This window comes from Aythya marila, assembly GCF_965140915.1.
Source record: "Aythya marila genome assembly, chromosome: 3".
Taxonomy (NCBI): Eukaryota; Metazoa; Chordata; class Aves; order Anseriformes; family Anatidae; genus Aythya; species Aythya marila.
This window is the reverse complement of record NC_139044.1, coordinates 67,157,092-67,177,481: the sequence shown is the minus strand read 5'-3', so window position 1 is coordinate 67,177,481 and position 20,390 is coordinate 67,157,092. Positions and strand designations below refer to the sequence as shown.

At 34.1% G+C, this 20,390-nt stretch overlaps 1 protein-coding gene across 1 annotated transcript in view; it reads left to right on the top strand.

Moving 5' to 3' along the window:
• ASCC3 (activating signal cointegrator 1 complex subunit 3) overlaps nucleotides 1-20,390 on the top strand; it is a 281,915-nt gene that overhangs the window by 95,086 nt on the left and 166,439 nt on the right. Inside the window, exon 11 of the mRNA XM_082756805.1 lies at nucleotides 10,763-10,927. Within this exon, the coding sequence (XP_082612931.1) occupies nucleotides 10,763-10,927 (165 nt within the window). The remainder of the gene's footprint in view (nucleotides 1-10,762; nucleotides 10,928-20,390) is intronic.

Sequence of the window (20,390 nt, the reverse complement as noted above, 5' to 3'; positions counted from 1 at the left end):
TAAGCACACTCTACTTTACTATAGAATTAAAGCATATTCAATATTAGTATGGAGTATGTTTTATAAGTAAAGCATATATTCATAGCATATTAAATTATTCATATAGAGTATAATTAGAATATGTGTTTAGAAGTGAAATTTGAAGGATGTTTTTTAATTGAAGTGTTGAGGACATTTGCCTTAGTGTGAATGCATCATTAAGTGCAGTTATGTACACTAAGCTGATATTAAAACCGTAAAAATTAGGACAAGCGTTAATCTAACCTGTCTTTTTTGCCAAAATAGATGTGATACATATATTCCACCATTGACAAATACTGGTCTAATATGCTTTTACAACATCCTGATGACAGAGCTTTCCTAAACTTCCTGATGAATCTCCCTCAGGAGATTCACTTTTTTTTAATGTAGTTTACAAAATCCTATTTTAAACCTAAGTCATACTCAAATTTTATTATCGCTTCCCGTTTCTGAATGTCTGTCTTCCCCAGCCACTGCTGCTCGCTTTTTGAAGACTCTCAAAGTTGTAGTTATCTGTGTTCAGTCCTTATTATTTAGTCTAAGCATCAATTCATTTAAATTTTTCTTAAATGTTATGCTTCATTTACATTTAGTCATTCTCATTTTTCATTTCTGGACTCTCAGATGTTTTGCACTTCTTGGATTAAGTTGCCCAAAACATAAAGTTTGCTCCAAGGTCATTCTGCTGCTAAGCAGAGTGACAGGTTTGTTTTTATTTAGGACCCAAAAGAATGGCTTGAAGCTGCAAAATCCAGTTCAGGCTGGATATCAGGAAAGGTTCTTTACCGAGAGGGTGGTTGGGCACTGGGACAGGCTCCCCGGGGCAGTGGTCACAGCACCAAGCCTGCCAGAGTTCAAGAAACATTTAGACAGCACTCTCTCAGACACACGGTTTGCACGGTTTGATTTTTTTTTTTTTTTTTTTTTGAGTTGAAACCCAGGAGTTGGACTCGGTGATCCTTGAGGGTGCCTTCCAACTCAGGATTATCTATAATTCTATAACTCTGTAATTCTATTTAGCATGTCCAAATAACAGCATTTCTGTTCCAAGGTTTCATTTTTTGCACCAGCATAGCATTCTTCATTCACTTTCAGACTGATGTACTTTTTCTCTTTGCCTTGCCCAACTACTGTCTTGCCAGTTTTTACATCCTGTACTTGTTCAGACAATTATTCCAAAGGGTCAGACTAATTTGTTTTTGTTTTAGCCATCTGTAAGTTAGGCAACTAGTATAAACTGGCTTCTTGTAGGGAGAACACTATAGACAAAAGATTTCTAAGACTTTTATACTGAGATGGGTGAAATGAGCCAGCAAGAGGGAACACAGACAAGTTTAGATGGTAAATTTATAAAATAAATTAAAATGGGCAAGATAGGCAAGATGACTCTAATCCTCAGTGTAGAATCTAGAAATTTTATTACAGAATCTCATTCATAAATGCATCTGTTCCTTTAACTTACTAAGGCATTTTTGAATTCTTTCTCTGTAATCCAACACATTTACAGTTCCATGATGCATCATATCAATTGAAGGTTCAGTGGGTATAATCTCTAGGATTACTCATGAAAAAATATGCAATAGTACTGAGCTGGATAAACTTCTGTGGAACTCCATTTGATAAGATCCTTCCATCACAATTGTGAAATGTTGGTGTTTACTCTGAGCATTTAAAAGATCCTGCTGAAATCCAAAGTGTGTACAAGTTTTTAGTTAGTATAACAGGAGAATAAAAAATATCAATCATACTGTAGAATGTTGCAATCACCTTCAGCACTGATTGTCATTAATATTATCATATGTAATTTTTTTTTTTGGAGTGTAGACTTGAAAATGAATTTCATGAAATAAAACTTGCATGAAAGCAAATGACTTGCTGTTTTGGTTGTGCTTGCGTGAACACATGCCACAAAATTGGCTCTTGGTGCAATATTTGTTTAACATCTGCATCTCAGCTGAACCAAGAAACATTTCTTCAGTTTACACTTACTATGTTTCTGAAACAGTGATTTTCATTGATTCTCAAAAAAAAAAAAAAAAGTTGGGGATTAAAAAAAAAAGGGGGGGGGAACTTCTTGAATTTCTTCTTTCTTCCTCTGGCATACAAATCTGTGGAAGAAAATAAAACTGTTGAGAAAATAGTATGTTAAAAAGGATACTTGGAACCAAATGCCACTGTACCACTGTTGAAAACTTTATTTTTGACATTGTGTTAGGTTAATCCAGATCTCAGGGTAGTGCTGTACAGGAGCAGAACAGAGGGGTAAGGAACTGATCAAGAACAACTGCTTCTTGGAGAACAGTTTCTCATAAGAAGTTATCTCTGTATTCCAGAGAATGAATGGGTATTTGCTCAGGTTTTTTTGTGTTTAGTGCTATGTAAAGGAATACATCTCTCACTCCCTGTTCTGGCTAATTTTTGAGTAATAAATAAACAAAAGGTTCTAATTATCCTAACAAAAGTTATTCTCAACTTCTTATATTTACAGTTAATAATGAGATCTGCAGGACTGTTGTGATGAGTTTTAAGCGTATGCCTGTACACATACATTGGAAAAACTGTGGAATATTGTTCTATTTACAAAAAAAAAAAAGTTCCTATACTTAGTTTTTCCCCATAAATTATCCAGTAAGCAAACTTACCAATTTTAGCTACAATACAATTTAAAAACATGGCTGTAGAGTGTTTTTGTGTATGTTTTGTTGCTATTTTACTATCTCTGTTCTCTACGAAAAAGAGGCTGAGGGAGAAGAAATTGCAAAATAACACAGAGAAGACTTAATAACAAGCAGGCTGTAAGCAGTGTCTCCAGAGACAGGCACTTGCTGTAAGTTGTCAGATCTGATTAAGGGAGCTATTGGCATCAATCAGACCTGACAGTAGTATATCAGAGGTTAGTATAACTATAATTAGTGAGTTGATTAACAGCAAAGAGGGAGGAAAAAAAGGGTAATGTTTAGGATCAAACTCTGTTAAAACATTTAGATCATTATTTAAACTTGAAGGCTGAGTGGCTAATTACATATTTTACGATATAAGAGCTAAATTTCACAAAGCATGCAAGCTGCTCTTCCTCATTTGTAATCACGGTTGTTAAAATGTGTACTGACTTTAAAAAGATAGTGGTGATGGTGTGTTTTTTTTCCTAGAAAAAACCTAGAGGGCAGATGCTCTTACATTCTTTCTCAAGTAAGAGCTATAGCGATCCTAATGCATACTGCTTTTCATAGTTTCTCCTAAGACTAATGTAATTATTCCTCATGTAAAGTTTTGTATTCTTCCATTAACAGTGTAAAAACATTCATTGCTTTCACAGCAACAAAAAGAAATTCTTCTGACTCAGCAGTCTTGTTGGCTAGACTGGGTTTAATTCCATTTTATTTTGACTTTGGCAAAGTCCAATCGTATGGAGTTTTAAATTTAGTACTGGAATTCATGCATGAATTTTGTAATCAGTGGGACATCCAGGATTGAGCTTAAAGCATAAAACTTTAGATCTATGAACCTCCATCTATTATTTGTAACTCTCTGTGAAACTATCTATACTACAAGTAAACTAATATTGGAAAAATCAGGTCAATGGTACATGTGAGGTGTCGTTGTATCTTGCTCTGCTAAGTAGGTGTCCAGAGAGTAGGTGTCAATCAGTTGCCTTTTCATTACATGGGTTTGATGGGCTCTGTAAAGGAACAAAATCATTTGTAATTATGAGTTTCTAAGGTTAAGGTATAAAATAATATATGTTAAATGAAGTTGTTTCTTCAGTTAGAAATTAATTTGCTGTTCTAATGAATTCTAAGTGGCTGTATAATTTTTTTTGTTGTTCCCTTGTTGATTTCTAGACATGTTGATTATTGATGTTAGTGTTGATGGCTTACTAATTGCTGCTGTTATGCATCAATATAAGCAACCTCTGTAAGTCTTTCTAACATGAAATACTCACTGTCTTTCTAAGTGTAGTCTTACTACTGAAAGTTTCAAAGATAAATATATACGAAGATATATACATACATGTATATATGTGTGTGTGTAATTCTTTATTGCCATTACTCCAAACGCTCCCAAATGAGCACATTGCCAATCTTTGTAGTGTAAGAAATCTGCCTTACTGGAGACATAATTCTGTTTTACCTATGTAAAACATAACATCAGATGGTTGTCACTGATTTATGAAAAGCAATATATTTATATTCATTATTTAGTACTTCCTACTTTCCTCCCGCAAATTCTTATTTTGAATTGCTGCCCTCTGTTTCACTTTCTATGTGTTTATTACACTCCCTGCCTGAGCTCCTGCTTGCATGAGGTTTTGTAAAATGCTTGAATAAATCATGCAGAGTATGCCTGCAATAAAAAGTAGGATAAAAACAGCATTATGAAAGTGACTTGAAGGCTGATGCCTTTGTAACATGTTTTGACAGAGTTTTGCCTTGGCGAGTGCCAAAGTACCCTCATTGGGTGTGATATTGGGTATCTAATATTAAAATGTGAAAAGCTCGAAAGCATCATTGATGGGAAATACTTCCAATTTGTGCAAAGCATAACCCCAGTGTAGCAGCTTTCTATAGAGAACTGCAGAATATGATGCATTCCAATGCAAGGCTCGTCTGGGTGGATGTGTGTAACTGCATGCAGTTTTCTGCATCTCTGTTTGTGTGTGAGTGAAGCTCTTGCAGTGAACATTATGCAAGGGCCAAGAAAAAGCACCATGATAAATAGTTACACCATGAATAGAGTAAACTGTGTAGTATGTCCATGCCCCATGACCAAAAGCTGTCAGAAGATGAGGAGTCCTGGCTGTGACTGAAGAGAACATGCTGTAGGATCAGATGCATATTTTTTCAAGTGTGGTGAGGTGGAGTTAAGGATGTGTGTGAAGGAGTGGGAGAAGAGAAACCAGTAAAGAGGTGAAAATGATAAAGATGAGGAAGCTATATTAGCTGAAATCTACAGAAGCAGATCTTTGAGAGAGTGTCTTTGAATACTGACAAAAAAGCAGCAGTGTCTAGACCAGAATTCTGTTGCTTCCCACCTATGTCTCCAGCACAATGATTCATCAAACTTATTACAGGCAGTAACATAGAAAGAGGATGGTTCTGTGCTTTCCGAAGCTTTTAGATCCTTAGACCTTTCATTTGGTTCATGCACTAGTCTTTGTCTGTAACTGTATCTACAAATGGAATGGACCATAAAAGTGTCCTTCAACATCATCCAGGCACTCCTGAAAATAACTGGTTTTAGTAAGTTTTCTTCTTTTCTTCACGTGGAATGATGCTTTGCTTCATCACATGTAATTTCATTAAAAGAAAAATTTTTAATCTACAAGTGATGAAATAACCTGTAGTCATACCTAATTATTGCCTTATGCTGTTAAAAGGCAAACTCCTTAAATATATAACATTCATTTTCCAATGGAGCTTATCCCTTCAAGTTACTTCCAGTCTGTATTTTAGCTGTTTTCAATCTCTTTACCTCTGCTTAGCTTTGGCTGTGGTATCTTCATTCAGACTTTGTCATTCTATCAACAAAACAAATAATTCCATCAGTCTTTGCACAGGAGGTAGCCTCTGGAGTATATAGCTGCAGGCATCAGGTTATTTTCTAAAATAAGGCTTGGTTTTCTTTTTCATTTCCTGAGGATGCTGAAATAGTAAGAGGATTAATTAATAGCAAGTGGTACAAAAGGTACAAAGAAATGCTAAATAGCAGTTAATCCCAATGTTTGCTGTTAATCCCAGTGTTTGCTGTTTCTCTGAAAAATTCCCCAAAGGATGTCTTCCTCACCTCCTAGGAAAATTTCTACATGTGCACCACCTTGCCATCTCTAGCAGATCTTGCTGATGGTTCACATGATCCTATTAAAACATAAAAGTAAAGAAAAAAAATCAAACACTTTAAGTTACCATGATTCTCATGAGACACTTTATTAAAAGAATTACTGCTCATAAATTATTTCTAAACACAGATACAAAAAAAATTAAAACACAGAAGTGAACACCAATCTGAAGATGAGTCAAGCGTTTGGGAGGTGGAGCAACCAATATATTTGCTCAGGTGTAGTTGTAAGCGATTCTGTAAAAAGATATTTTTGGTTGTTCAACTTTGTTGCTTTTCTAATCAATGTTTTTAAGTCATCAATTACATTCGGTTTAGTTCTCTGGGATTTTACTGGGTAATTCTAGTGCAAAAAGAATTTCTGGGTAATTCTTTCTGGGATTATTTTACTGGGTAATTCTAGTACAAAAGCCTTTACTCGTAGTCATTTTGTAAAAAACAATTGAACAGAAAGCAGCAAGATCTGCTTTCTGAATGGGGCTGATTATGACAAACTGTTGTCAATTTTGTGTTCCTCTTGTTTGTCAGAATGTTTCATTTTTATTCTCAGGAATGCCCATTAAATCTCTGCTGTAAGAAATTAAAAATTTCTTTCTTTTATAGGCATTTCATCATTTCCTTCAAATGTCTTGTATTCAAATAGTAGTTGAAATGTTTATTGTGCATCACAAATAAAAACTATTTTTTTTAAAAAAGCACCTTTTAAAGAGAAATTACCAAAATTTTGACTTATAGGGTGTTTACTCATCATAGTACATGAATTTATATAAACCCATTTTCAGTCTCAAAATACAGGTTTTTATAAGGTCTAATAATGAAAAAAATAAAATAAAATAATTTGTTTAGAATTTGCCATGCAAGCCTACTTTACTTACCTTCCAGAAGGGTTTGAACACATGTAAGGTAGACTATTTTGAGAATCCACTTTAAAAATAACAGAGCACAGAATTGAATTTACTAATCTGATGATTCACAACCATCTTTTTAATAATCAGAATGGTATTTTGTCCAAATATGAACACCATTCTTTCCTATCATCCCAGTTGATGCTCAGCCTGATATCCTAGTCAACTAGTTCTTCACAGAATCACAGAATTGCAGGGGTTGGAAGGGACCCCAAGAGATCATTGGGTCCAACCCCCGATATGTTTTTATACATTTTGGTTTGAAAATATTTGGCAGATAGGAAGAATAACCTAGATCTTTTGTAAGTGTTTTCTAAGCATTTATCATAGTAATTAGGAAGCTATCTGTATTTTTTTTCCTGAGTTTCAATTGTTGTATGCTTGAAAGGAACAAAAGGTCAGACAAGTGGCGGATGTGTTTGGAGGCTGAAGTAGCTAAAAGAGGGAAACCATTCTTGAAAATTTTCTTGAAGAACTTAAAAGCAGTGTTGTTTTTTTTTAGTATGGGAAATTGTAGTTAATATTTTATGTAGTTTGTTCTAAAATATTTTCATATGTGGATTGGACCTGTGGGAGTGTGAATCTGAGGGTATTAACATAGTTTTACTAGCCTCAAGGAGGGGCGCACAAATTACTCACACAGAAATCAGATACTAGTCACATGCAGGATCTGTTCAGGAAAATTTAAGAAGCAAGTGAAGAATTTAAAGGATTGCAAGTGAGCTATTGAAAAAGTAAACGTGCAGGCTGTGCCAGCTGTTAGAAATTAATGGAAGATCTTTTCCTCTCTATGAGACCATAGGCCTTTTCAGACTAAGAAAAACCCCATACAACAACATCAAACCCCATGCATTTTTCAAAATTTTCTGAAAATATGGTATGAAAACATAACTTCCTTTTATCATGAAGGCTGGCTTTTAAGGGGACTGAAGAGAAACTGCTAAAAATATTTTGCAAATTGTACAATTATAGAAAAGCGCATTTTCACAGTCACTTGAAAGTGTTTGTCAATTGAGGTTGAAGTTACCAGCTAGCATTGTCACCTTTGACTTTGTTTTTCAAAGTGAAGTAATTTGACTTTTTTTCTTTGAGTTCTTATGTGAACGTTACATAAAATAATACAGAGATACATCAAATCACCCTGAACCTAAACGAAATCATTTAGGTTGAAAGTTTAGTTTTAAACATGTTGTCTTTTCTTGTTACAGAAGTTAAATGAGTGACAGTTGTCACCTAAGAAGGCTTTTCTTTAATAAGCCAATTTTACTATTCCATGTTTTTTTAAGTAGAAAAAGTCAGTATGGAATCTTTATTAATAGACTTTATATTTAATTAATTTGATGTTAATATTAATTTGATTAATCCAAAAATCATTGGAAAAAGAGACTTAATGTGCAGAGAGAAATTTAAGTTGACAGCAAAAATATCGACAGTTAACCCATTTCTATTCACCCATACCCTAATAAAATAATAATAAAAAAAAAGATTGAACTGTCTTGCATGAGTTCTAGTTCATTAAACAAATGCGACAGTTTATTTTCCATCTATTTTAATACTGAAAGAGGTGAAGTGGTGAAATAGCAATATAAATGAGCACACTTCTCAGTGTGCTGATAACTGAAGTCGAAGTATAAAAAAGAATATATTAAAAAGATATTTTAAGGTTTGGTTACTGGTTTCTTTCTCTGCCTCCAAACAGAAAGTTGAATCCTTTTGCTGAATCTAATTTTTGAGTTTATAACTTTGTAGATGAAATATATTATTTCTGAAAATTAATTACAAATATAAATGCCACCACAGCATTTAAAAGTAATTACAAGATAGATCATAATGCTGCTTTGTTTATTATTTTAATTGAAAAAATAATCTGTAGCTTTCTAACATTTGCTGGTAGTCAACATTTTCTTTTAGCTGATATTTTTAATTAGCGCCTTACATTTAAATTCAATTTAGAGTTTGAGACTACAAAGCTGATTTGTTTGTTTTTTTTTGGAGGATTTTCTTTCTCAACTGTAATTTTTATCTGCAAAATAGATATAAGAAGCGATCTTATTTTCTGGCAAAATATTCTCTGGAGATATCTGGTCTTACTAAATGAGACAGTATATCAAGTATAGCTTTAATTCAGGTCATTACTTCGCGTAACATTGCTGTTTTAAAGTAAGATCAAAGTAAAAGAGCTTTATAATGAATATTTAGTCATCACTTAGAAACAGAAAAATTAATGATATCAATTTAAATATATATTCTGATAACATGACTGGCATAAAAAACAACAGATCTCAACATTGGCAATTTAGTTTGAGCAAATTAACTAAGTAGCTTGCATTTGTAGTATTTCACACCTTAAAGTCTTAATATGCATTGCTAAATATATTTCCTCACTGTTTGCTAATTAATGTTCTGCAGAAGTACAGCTGCTAATTTTTTTTTTTTTTTTTTGTGGTTGACATGGCTCATTTTAAAGTGATAACAGTTGCATCTGTAGTAGTGTTACAATTCGGTTCATAAATTATGGTCATACATTTTTACACCTACTATTTTGTAGGATTGCAAACACTTGAAAAATCTGTATTTGCTAGCAAAACACATGCGATAATGTTTTAAGGAAACATCCCCCACGTTCTCAGTGATATGACTTGGTCTTTCTTGCACTGAGTTTTAAATATTGCAGGACAGGAACATCTTTTTGGATAACATCACAAAGACAATGTCTTCAGAAGTGTTTCTTGGTAATTAGCAAAGACTAGGATTCTGAAAGTAAAATAATTGGACTGGGACAATATTGTGAGGCACTGCAGGGAAAAATACTTCTCTGAGGTGAATTAATAAATGTCAGGATATATCTTGTGATGAAAAGAGTATTCATAAACGCATGCTTTATAAAATATATATTTTAAAAATAATATTCTAAAAGAAACATTACTGGACAAAATGATTTCTAGTCTTCTGAAAACAAAATGAGTATCTTTCACATGAAAGAGGACTCAGAGCGCAGAGTGTAGCACAGAGAAGGCATGGGGGGTCTCCGCAAAGGGTACATAAATACCCTAAGGGAGAATGCTATGAGGCTGCATCCAGGCTCATCCAGGGCAAGAGGCAGTGAATACAAACAGAAATGCAGGAGGCTCCATCTGAACATCAGGAAACCCTTTGTACTTTGAAGGTGACCAAGCACTGGTACAGGTCACCAGGAGAGCTTGTGAAATCTCCTTTCTTGGAGATCTTCAAAAGCCATGGTCCTGGGCAACTTGCTCAGGGTGGCCCTGCTTGATCTGGGTGAGATGGACAAGACAGCCTCCAGAGGTCCCTTCCCACTTCAGCCATTCTGTAGTTATGAAGTCTGTCAATCTGGGTTCCAAAAAATTTAATGCAACTGATTTTTTTTTCTATTGCTTTCTAAAAGCTATTAATATTATTCTGATGGTACTTTCAGTAACTGAATGTTAAGATCAGAATAAATTATCTTTCTTTTTTTCAGATTTGTATAAGCAATTTACATAGAAGTTTTATAAGTCATTGTTAGCTTTCTGTCTCCTAGCCAGGGCCTTGAAGCGTTACTCAGAACCATTGTTTTTCTGGGAGGTCTTAGGTGTTTGCTGTAATCAGTTAGAAATATTTTACCACAAATACTTTTTAGAGGGACTTGAACGTTAAATGTCTTGCATGATTATGTAAGGAATTGATTCTGGACAAATAATATCTATTTGTTCTAATGTAGAAAATGTATACAAATGGCATACATTAGCTTGAAGTTATTTGGTGATAGTTCCATATATTTTTCCACACTGAAGCCTACTATTTTGATGTCCAGCACATGTAGAATGCAGGAGACTGTGTCTGCCTCAAATATACAGTGTAGGTAAAACTTAAAAAGGTAAAAGCTTTGTAAGTACTACATTGCCTTTACTCAACTGCAAATTAAAATATATTTTTTAATAAAGGTGAATTTGGATTTTTATTTATATATGCTTAATATGTCTTTTTTCCTGCGCTCATAGATGCTTGTAACTACTCCAGAGAAATGGGATGTAGTGACAAGGAAAAGTGTTGGTGATGTAGCCCTCTCTCAGCTGGTAAAACTCTTGATTCTTGATGAAGTTCATCTGCTGCATGAAGACAGAGGACCAGTACTTGAAAGCATAGTAGCACGTACTTTACGCCAGGTAAGAGCAAAAAATACCCCAAAACCTGTACTTGGAAATCAAAATGTTGAGATGGCTTATGTTTTATAGCTAATCTGTACTAAATATGAAGAAAAATATCTTTCTTCTACCTTCTCTGTTACATCAAATGTCAGATTCCTAGGATGCATGATTTATTACAGAGCTGTTTCTTAATGTTCAATTACTTACTGTACAAGTAACACTAAACTGGAACATTTTTAAACAAATAATAATCAGGATAGTGCTTAACATAACCAAAATCGAGTGTATTTTCTTACCAGCAATGCTGATTTTTATTGGCAGATTTCATATAAGAAAAATGTTCTGAATGAAGAACAGTGTCTAGAATCTAGGTGTCTAGAATCGTTTCAGCACTGCTAGAAAAATACTAAGTAATTAGTCCTTCAGCTTAATCAGTTTTTCTTTCTTACTCAATGCTTTAGCACTACTTTCTAAATACCAAGATTTGAAATGGCAAAAATAGAAAAGGAATAATTAAAAAAAAATCTTAAACTTTGTAAAAAAAAAAAAAAAAAAAAAAAAAAAAAAAAAAAGGATTTACAGTTGAGCAACAAGATTAGACTCTGGTTAGACATGCATTTACAAGAAAATTGAGAAGTGGAATCTAGAGATGAATAAAAGGGATAGAATTGGAATAAGTAAATCATTAGTTTCATAGAATGGTTTGAGTTGGAAGGGACTTTAAAGATTAGTTCCAATCCCCCTGCCACAGGCTGGGACACCTCCCACTACAGCAGGTTGCCCAAAGCCCCATCCAACCTGGCCTTCAACACTTCCAGGGATGGGGCACCTACAGCTTCTCTAGGCAGCCTATGCCAGTGCCTCACCATTTTTTCCTTATATGTAATATAAATCAACTCTCTTTTAGTTTAAAACTGTTACCCCTTTTCCTATCATTAAGCTCCATGATAAAGATGCCCTCTTCCATCTTTCTTTTAGGCCCACTTTCAGTATTAGAAACCTGCTCTAAGGTCTTGTCTTCTCCAGGATGGACAACTCTCTCAAACCTGTCTCCATAGGAGAGGTGCTCCAGGCCTTTGATCATCCTCATGACTCTCCTCTGGACTTGTTCTGACAGGTCCATGTCCTCCTTGTGCTGGGGGCCCCAGAGCTGAATGCAGAATAACTCTCCTAAAAGCAGAGTAGAGAGAGTGGAACTGACTCCCTTGACCTGCTGGTCTTCTTTGGATGTTCATGATTGGCTTTCTGGGCTGCAAGCACACACTTCCAGCTCTTGTCAAGCTTTTCCACTAGTGCTCCCAATGTATTGGTGAGGAGAGGATAGAGTGGCATTCTTTTTGTTTCTGTCAAAAACAAACAAACATAATGCAGGAGTATTTCAATACAAAGAATCTGTAACAAGTTAAAAATAAACACAATTGGTATTATTATGGCTGTGCTTGCAAGCATGTTAAATGTTTAAAACCTCTTAGCTTTCAAGATGCTTTTTTATCATGGTAAGGCTACACAAGCCTTGTTAAGTCCCTTCAGTAGGGTTCCTTGTGTGCTTTCTGAATCATTCCACCTCCTATAAGAACTGCATAAAATTAATGTCTGCTATGATCTAGCACAGTACATGTAAAGTTATTGTATAAAGAACAACCTACATGATAATTCTTTAGAAGAAGCTAAACTGGGAAAGAATTTCTTTATGTAGGGTGTGTATGTAGGCTCAGTGAAGTTTTCACTTCAAGGGCATGAAAGCTTAACCCATTTGGTATTGTATTTTCTTACTTAAATTGATTTGATTACCTTGTTTTCCTTAGGTGTCTTTAAAGTAAAGCATCTCAGATTTTAGCAGTGACCGTGACGGTCATTGTCTTCAAGTCAGATTGCAAGTAATATTGTTTTATGTTTCAGTGTGAAGTTTTATGAGACTTGTAAGATAGGTTTCAGCTGTTTGAAATAGATGTCTAGAGCCATTTTATCTGTGCTAGCTTATTCATCTTGGCCTCCTGCTTCTGCTTTATTTGGACGCAAATCTCCTACAGATCCTTTCCTTTTGTGTCTGTCAAGTCTGTGCAGATATCTTTAGGAATAAAATGATCTGAGGCAATTATGTCTTGGGTACTGAATCCTACCCTTAGCGCATTTATTGTAATATAGCAGTATCTTGGTTCAACACTCATTTAAAAAAATAGCTCTCTGGGGTGCTTTAATCTTTTAGGATTTCAAGGTTTGTTTTACCTACCAAGTTGGAGTTTAATTCATCTGGAATTGAAGCTACTCATTTGTAACTCTTCCTTAAGTGAAACAGTTGGAAAGAAAAACAAAATGAATTTTGATATTAACAATCTCACCACTTTTCTGAATAGCTTATTTTTTCTAGATTGATAAGAAAGTCAATGGTGAAGATCACTATGAATCTTTATAAGAAGATTTGCAAAAGTAGGTAGTTGAGAAGGAAAATTTACAGTATAAAAGTAAACTAAACAGTTAAACAAAACCCCAAAAATAATTATAGAAATATTCAAAGCTATGCAGCAGGAAACAATTCCAAACAAATATTCTGAATTACAAGCCTCTAAGAGAGCTTGGGGATAAGAAGTAGAAGGTGTTTCATAGAAGTTTTTTTTTACCATTTTAATATGGAAACAAGGAAATAATCAGAGACTTGGTCTAAAAAATGTTTTACTGCAACATCTGAGCCTGCAAGCATAGCACTGTGAATATTTCAATATACAACCAAAACTAGTTAGGTAATTATTGGAACTCCTATTAGGTGTCTAAAAAGATAACGTTAATTTTTTGATGACAGAAGTATTTCACTGGAGTTCAGTGCAAATACTAGTACAGATCTTTTAAATGCAAAAACATTCCACCTGATAAAGTTTTAATGATATTTTGTGAAGTAAAAATGTTGATTACATTTCTTTGGTACTGTTCCCTGCTCATAGTTCTGTTTTGTGCATTTCAATACAAATTCATAATCGACACTGGAACAGGAACTAAAGTTGGGATTTTCAGCCCATCTCTGGAGATGTCCTTCTGACTTCTGGTGATTTTATATAAAATATTAAGCTCCTCTCCAGAATGTAGTTCTAGAATGTATTTTTTGTTGGTAACTGTAGAATCATCATGCTTATTCAGTACTCTTGAAAACAGAAGGTAAGAATATGGAGGTAAGTTCTAAAATAAATACATTGACCACATAAATATCCTTATGTCAATTAAACTGCTGCAGTAATTGCCAAAATCAATTACATGATTTGTGTATTGGTTTAAAGCATCAGAGCTATTGACTATTTTCTTCATAATTTGTAGCGGAGGAATTCAGAAAGTGATTAAACTAGTTATTCAAAGAAAAACCCATTACAGATTATTAGTCACTAGATCAGACTGGTGGCTATAATAGCTGTGGGGCTATGCTAGCAGGTGTCATTGTCATTTTCCCTGGTTTTGTACTGTTAGTAGAACATCCCTTTTTTGGCTACTGTGGGAGACAGTGTACTGGGGTAGTTGGATTTTTGGTCTGACCTGGAACAGTCATTCTCTTATATAACTTCTAGGACAGAACTGTGATAACAGATTCAACTCCTTTGAATACTACTTCATTCTTTTTAATAAACCACTAATAGCTGTTCTAAAAATGGTGTGTACCTACATTTTCATCTGGATCATACTTCCCCTAGCTTGTATACGAGACAATGTTACGATTTCTATGTGTGTTAGGATCCATATTGCATGTACTGTTATATTTTGCACTGTTTGTTATCCTATCTTACAAGACAATAGAATACATCTTTTGTTTTCGTATGGAGTTATTCAAAGGTTATTTTTCTTAGATTAGGGATAATAGAAAAATACACTGTGTTTTGTTGTGGATTTTTTTTCAGCCTTTTTAAGAATCAGGCCTAATGTGAAGCTCTGGCATCACTGTGCCAGAAAATAATGCTTTGAGATATGTATTCATATACAACCATAGCCTTGCAAATACATTCTTAAAACAGGAACATCCTGATGCATTAGTAGGTCTGTCCTAATTTGCACCTCAGAATTTTCAAATTAGGACTGTACTTTCTTCCAGATGAACACTGAGTCACACCACTTACGGTAAGAGTTTAGTATGTGTTTTTTAACTTATGGCATTATTTTTAGAATCAGCTTTTAAAAAATCTAGAAGGACTGCATATATTGGAAGTTCCGACAGTCTTACAGCAGAGTGAACAGCATATTCGTGCATGTTTGCACTTTTCAGATTTTCAGAAATGTTTTTGTAAGTGATTTAAATTGACTTTGCAAAACATTTTGGTGGGAAAATTGCTTTGAGCTCTGTTACATATTGCAGGTATAACATCAAACAATTTCTTTGAATCCAATTTATAGCTTTGATGTTTAAAGTTTTAGTGTGGAGCATAATACAGATGTAAAAATGAAATGCTTAAACTTTTTAATCAAAATTTCCACAGTTCTATAATATCTACTAAGCTTATTAGTTTGAAAGAAAAAATGAACTGCATGACACTCAGTTCTTTTGTCATAATTATTCAGAGATGTTGATAACTTCTTTGCTGCTTATGAGACAAAAAAGCGTACCTGAATGCGTGAGTTGTGATACTTCCTCTCAACTCTGAAGCATAAATTAAATAAAAGAAAATATGTAGTGAAAGGTTTCACAGGTTTTGGGGAACCAAAGCTCATGTCTTAGGCACACAAATATTTCTCTGCCTTATATTTCAGTTTCAATATATTTATATCTTTGTATTAGATCAACCAAGTGTCTAGATGAATAGTGGGTGTGTAGCTGTGTTCCTGATGAAGTTTCCTAAATGAGTAGTATGGACTAAGTGTGCTGCAATGACATGGCATCTTACCTCATATGTTTTAAAGGGGAATATGCACTTCCTTTAAACAAAGTATTCAATTTGAATTGAATTTTACTGATGCTATTTAATGATCAATCTTATTTATTTATGAATCAGTAATATTAGAAATACAAAATTTCAAGCTGGTCAGAGGAATATTTTAGCATATTTCTCACCATCATAGTAAATGCAGAAAATAAATTCCTTAAATATTTTCTCATTCAAATATAAAATTGATGAATATCCAAAACAATATGCAGGATAACATCTCAAACAAACAGAAAATCCTGCTTTCTCTTTGTTTTTAACTTTCTTTTTAACACGTTATGACACAGTAAGAGTATAGAAAAAATAACAATAAGCAAACATCACCATCCTGCTGTAACTTCATGAATTTGCTTCCATGTTTATCAATTAAAAAAAAGTCAGCTTAGCTATACTTAGATATTTGCAAATGTTATTTTCAGCAACATCACAATTTAGAATGCAATAGCCATTTGAGACCGATAGAATAGATTACTTTTATGATTTTAATCTTGACCCAAATATTGCAAAATTAATGTATTTTCCTTTGGGATTTTGTGTGTGTGAGGGGGTTATTATTATTGTCTTGATTTGGTTTATTTTTTTTATTGCAAATTGACCAGTATTTTAAGGTGGACCTGTCTAGTCTTTCTTGTAGTCATCTCCTCAAGATGACACAGAAGTCTTTCTGCCTTTAAAATATGTGTGTGCATATATATATATATATATATATATATATATAAAAAACTGTATTTCACTAGAATGAGAAATAAATGGTATCACTTATTCATATTTTTCTGCAGATAAGTTTTGAGTAGTTAAAAACAGATAAAAATCTAAAGGTTTCATAAATGCTTTCCCTAATCCTGCCCAACCGTTGTGCCCTTAAAGGGCACAGTTTTGCTTCTAGACTTAGTTTTCAGTTATCTCATCTTCTGAATAGCCACAAACTACACACAGTCTCCTTGGATATAGTGATGCTTTTCTGTCCTCTGGAAGATCAAGTGCAAGTTCCCACTGAGCCAAAGAAATTTTTGCTGACAGGAGGAGCCTTACATTTCATTCCACATTTATAATGTGAATGGTTGGATCTAGCACTTTTCTACCTGTTCTTCGCAACTTTGTCACACTGCCTACTACCCTTCTTTCTCCATCCCTAATTATCATTCTTTTTCTTCTCCTTTCCCCTGGCAGTTCTCATATTACCTTTCTGAGCCTTCCTTCCTAATAATGGTCTTTCCTCATGATGCCTTATTTAAGAAATTTTCCCTATGAGCTGTCATAAATTTTCCTGCTCTGGATGCATTTTCAATGTCTCTAGTTCTTTTTAGTTTCTAGTTCTTTCTTCTACCTCTTTTTTTGCCTCCTACTTTCCCTCTTGTGCCTCCTGACAATCAGAAGCAAACAAATTCAGAGGTCTCCCACACAAAGCCAAACGCTGGATTTTTATCTGCTTGGGACTTCTCATGTTCTTGGAATCCCATTCTTGATTAAGTAAATTTTGGTTGTTTTGTTTATTTTAAAGGAAGGCTGATAGCTAACGATCTAAGAACAGCTGATGAGGTCAGAGGAGGGAAGGTTCTTTTGTCTCCATATCTTGTCTCTAGCAGTAGCTGGCTGTAGTTCATTCAAGTGTTTTTGGAGACTAGAATGCATCAATAAATAATGGCATTGGCATTTGTTTGGTTATTCACATTTCATCTTCAGTGACTGCTTTATTCTTTTGTCCCCTTGATACTCCTTCTATCTGCCAATCAAGTTTTTCAGGATCTCCTTACCAAAACCTTGTTCTATAATGTTTTGTTCCCCACTTATGTTATTGTGGGGCTTTGTTCACTGAACTTTCTCATGTTTGCAGCTGCTTTTAGAACATGTCAACTAACTTGGGTATAGAACTTCTGTTAGTTTTGGTTGTGGCACATACAGAGGCTTAGCTCCTCCTTCCTGCTATTCAGTTCTGTCCTTTAAGAATTACATGCACTTTATTTGCTGACACATCATCTTCGGAGCCTGCATTTAGATGCTGGTTCATTAAGTCTTCAGACAGATACTTTAATAGTTGCTGCAGGATTCACTTGTTGTTATAAGAGTGTTTTTGGAAAATAGTTTCTTATTTAACAACTGAGGTGTATTTAAGAATGAGCTAAATTAAGATAAATTTAATTTGAAGAGGACTGATAACCTATATTTACCTTTATGGCTGACACACGTACCCATTATATTAATTCTACCAATCACCTCTTCTTATTCTTGTCACCAGTTATTTGTTTATTTACTGCATATCATGGATAAAATTATTAAGTAAAGTTGGGCATAGAAAGCAATTAGATGCATCCCTTTTTAATTGCTGTTTTTCAATTATAAGTTCTTTAAAAACCATCAGTTCATCAGATTGTCATAAAATTAATGCCTTACAGAATTCTAGATGTATATTGTTATGTTTTCTGGCAGCTTTGTAGCTGTGTAAGAATGACTTCTAAAAAACTATATATTTTTTTAAAAAACAAAACTTAATCTCCATTTGCTTGGAAATTGTTAGTGATCAGATATTTGAAGGAATCTGCAGAAGCTTTTCTATTACTTTGCATAGAAGTGGTCAGGCAGTCATTCTGCACAACACTTTTTATGATTGATAGTTGAACATTTTTCCATTTTCTTGGTATATCCATGGAGTTTAAAAGGTAATCATGACTGTCACACTCCTTGATAATACAATAAAGCAGTTAAACTGATTTGTAGAAGACTTCATATTTCTTTTTTGTTTGTCTTTGGGGGAAAAAAACAGTATATGAAAAGGCATTTTGTCATTCAAGAAAAACTGAAACGGCACTGTGCAGGGCATAGAAATCTCTTAATAGGTATATTCAAAGTGTAATTCCTTCAGGCAAAGTATTGCATACTTAATATTTAGCCAGGGTAAAATAATATGGCTTATAATAGTGCTTTCTGCATGGTTATGTTTTTTCAGTACCTCTAGATTTTTAAATATGTTCTGAGTGGAGAACTGTGATCACAGTATTCTCAGGGTTCATGGGAAGCAGAGTAAAACTCATTTATAAAATTACTTAACTAGATGGTTGCCTAGTAACATGTATTCTATGCGGAGTTGTAGATAACATCCTATGTAGAATCTTCAAAGCAGTATTAGTAGTTGCTTTTTTACTATGCACTTTTGATTTTGTAATTTTATCATTTTTATGTTACTGCTTTTTCCATTTTTTTTTTTAGTTTTCCTAAAATGAGGAAATTACTACCTGTGTGGACTGATTGACTACTACTTAATGTACTTAACTACTACTTAATGAAAGCATTAAGCAATGAACAAAAAAATCAGAAAAAAAAAATAAAGTAAACATTAGTGAAACATTCTAACAAACCTTCTTGTTAGGCATTTTCAAGTGTCTTCAATTCTGTACAAAATTTCCTGTGAGAATTCCTCCCCCCCCCCCCTTTTTTTTTTTTTTTGTAATGTGAAAATCGTAGATCTTGCAGGGGGCTGAGACTTGCAGGTGTCTTAGTGGGTATCTTACTGACTAATGTGTATCCTGTACCTAGTACTTCATTCTTACCAGAGTCATGCGGGATACCCAGGAACCTAAGTCATGAATCAATCTTCTTGCACATCTAGAGTTAACACTAAGAAATGTTTGTATCTAGTTTTCTGTACATCTTATCTTTAGTGGAGAGACATCCACTAAAGGGCATACAGACTGACTGTTGGAGTGTGTTGAAGTGATTCTGGGTCATGAAAATACCAGATTAATTTCTAACCAGAGTACAATTGCACAAAGATGAGAATATGTAAACTTGTATGCTTCACTTCTGTTCTCAAGCTGAACAATCAGGGATATGCTTTCCAGCTTGATTGTAATTAATTCTGTGAATGTGATATTTTAATACATGGAAATGGGAAGATTGCTGAGATCACAAGTTCAGGAAAAATTTTAGAAGTCAGATAAGAGTATCTCTATGCATACCCTGCATGCTCTCAAGTGGTGGCTGTAATGTAATGAGATGATGTGCAAATCCACTAGGAAAATGAACCTGCTGTGATCAATCTACAGTCCAGACAGGCACTTCCCATACTTAATCCTTTATGGTTTACAGTGTAAACTCAAATGAGTGTGGAAATGGGTACCAGATAGCTATCTTCTGTTTATTTTTTCTGTATACATGGAATTTCATGGTGTGATAATAGCATTTTGCAAATGCGTATGGTGAACATGCTGTCAATTCTCCACATGCCACCATGAATGCTTCTGAATTAGATATACTAATTAGATATGTCAATTAAATGTAGTTATGGCAATTTTATTTCTTCCTTTAAGTGTAATATCAAATCAATAAAATACAGTAAAGCTTTCAAAGAACGTGATGTGTAAACACTGTGACGGTTCAGCTTTCCAAAGAAAGCCTTGTAAATTCTAATTGTTGCTCACACTTTTTTGTTCTAAGATAATTAAGCATGTGTAATGACTAAAACATCTGAAATTTTGTGCCAGTTGTGAAGAAAATTCACTTAGCTGAACCCCACCAGACAGTGATAGAGAATACAAACAGAAAACTTCATCATCCAAAATATCTTTTCAGTAACTTTTACTGCAGTTTCAGGA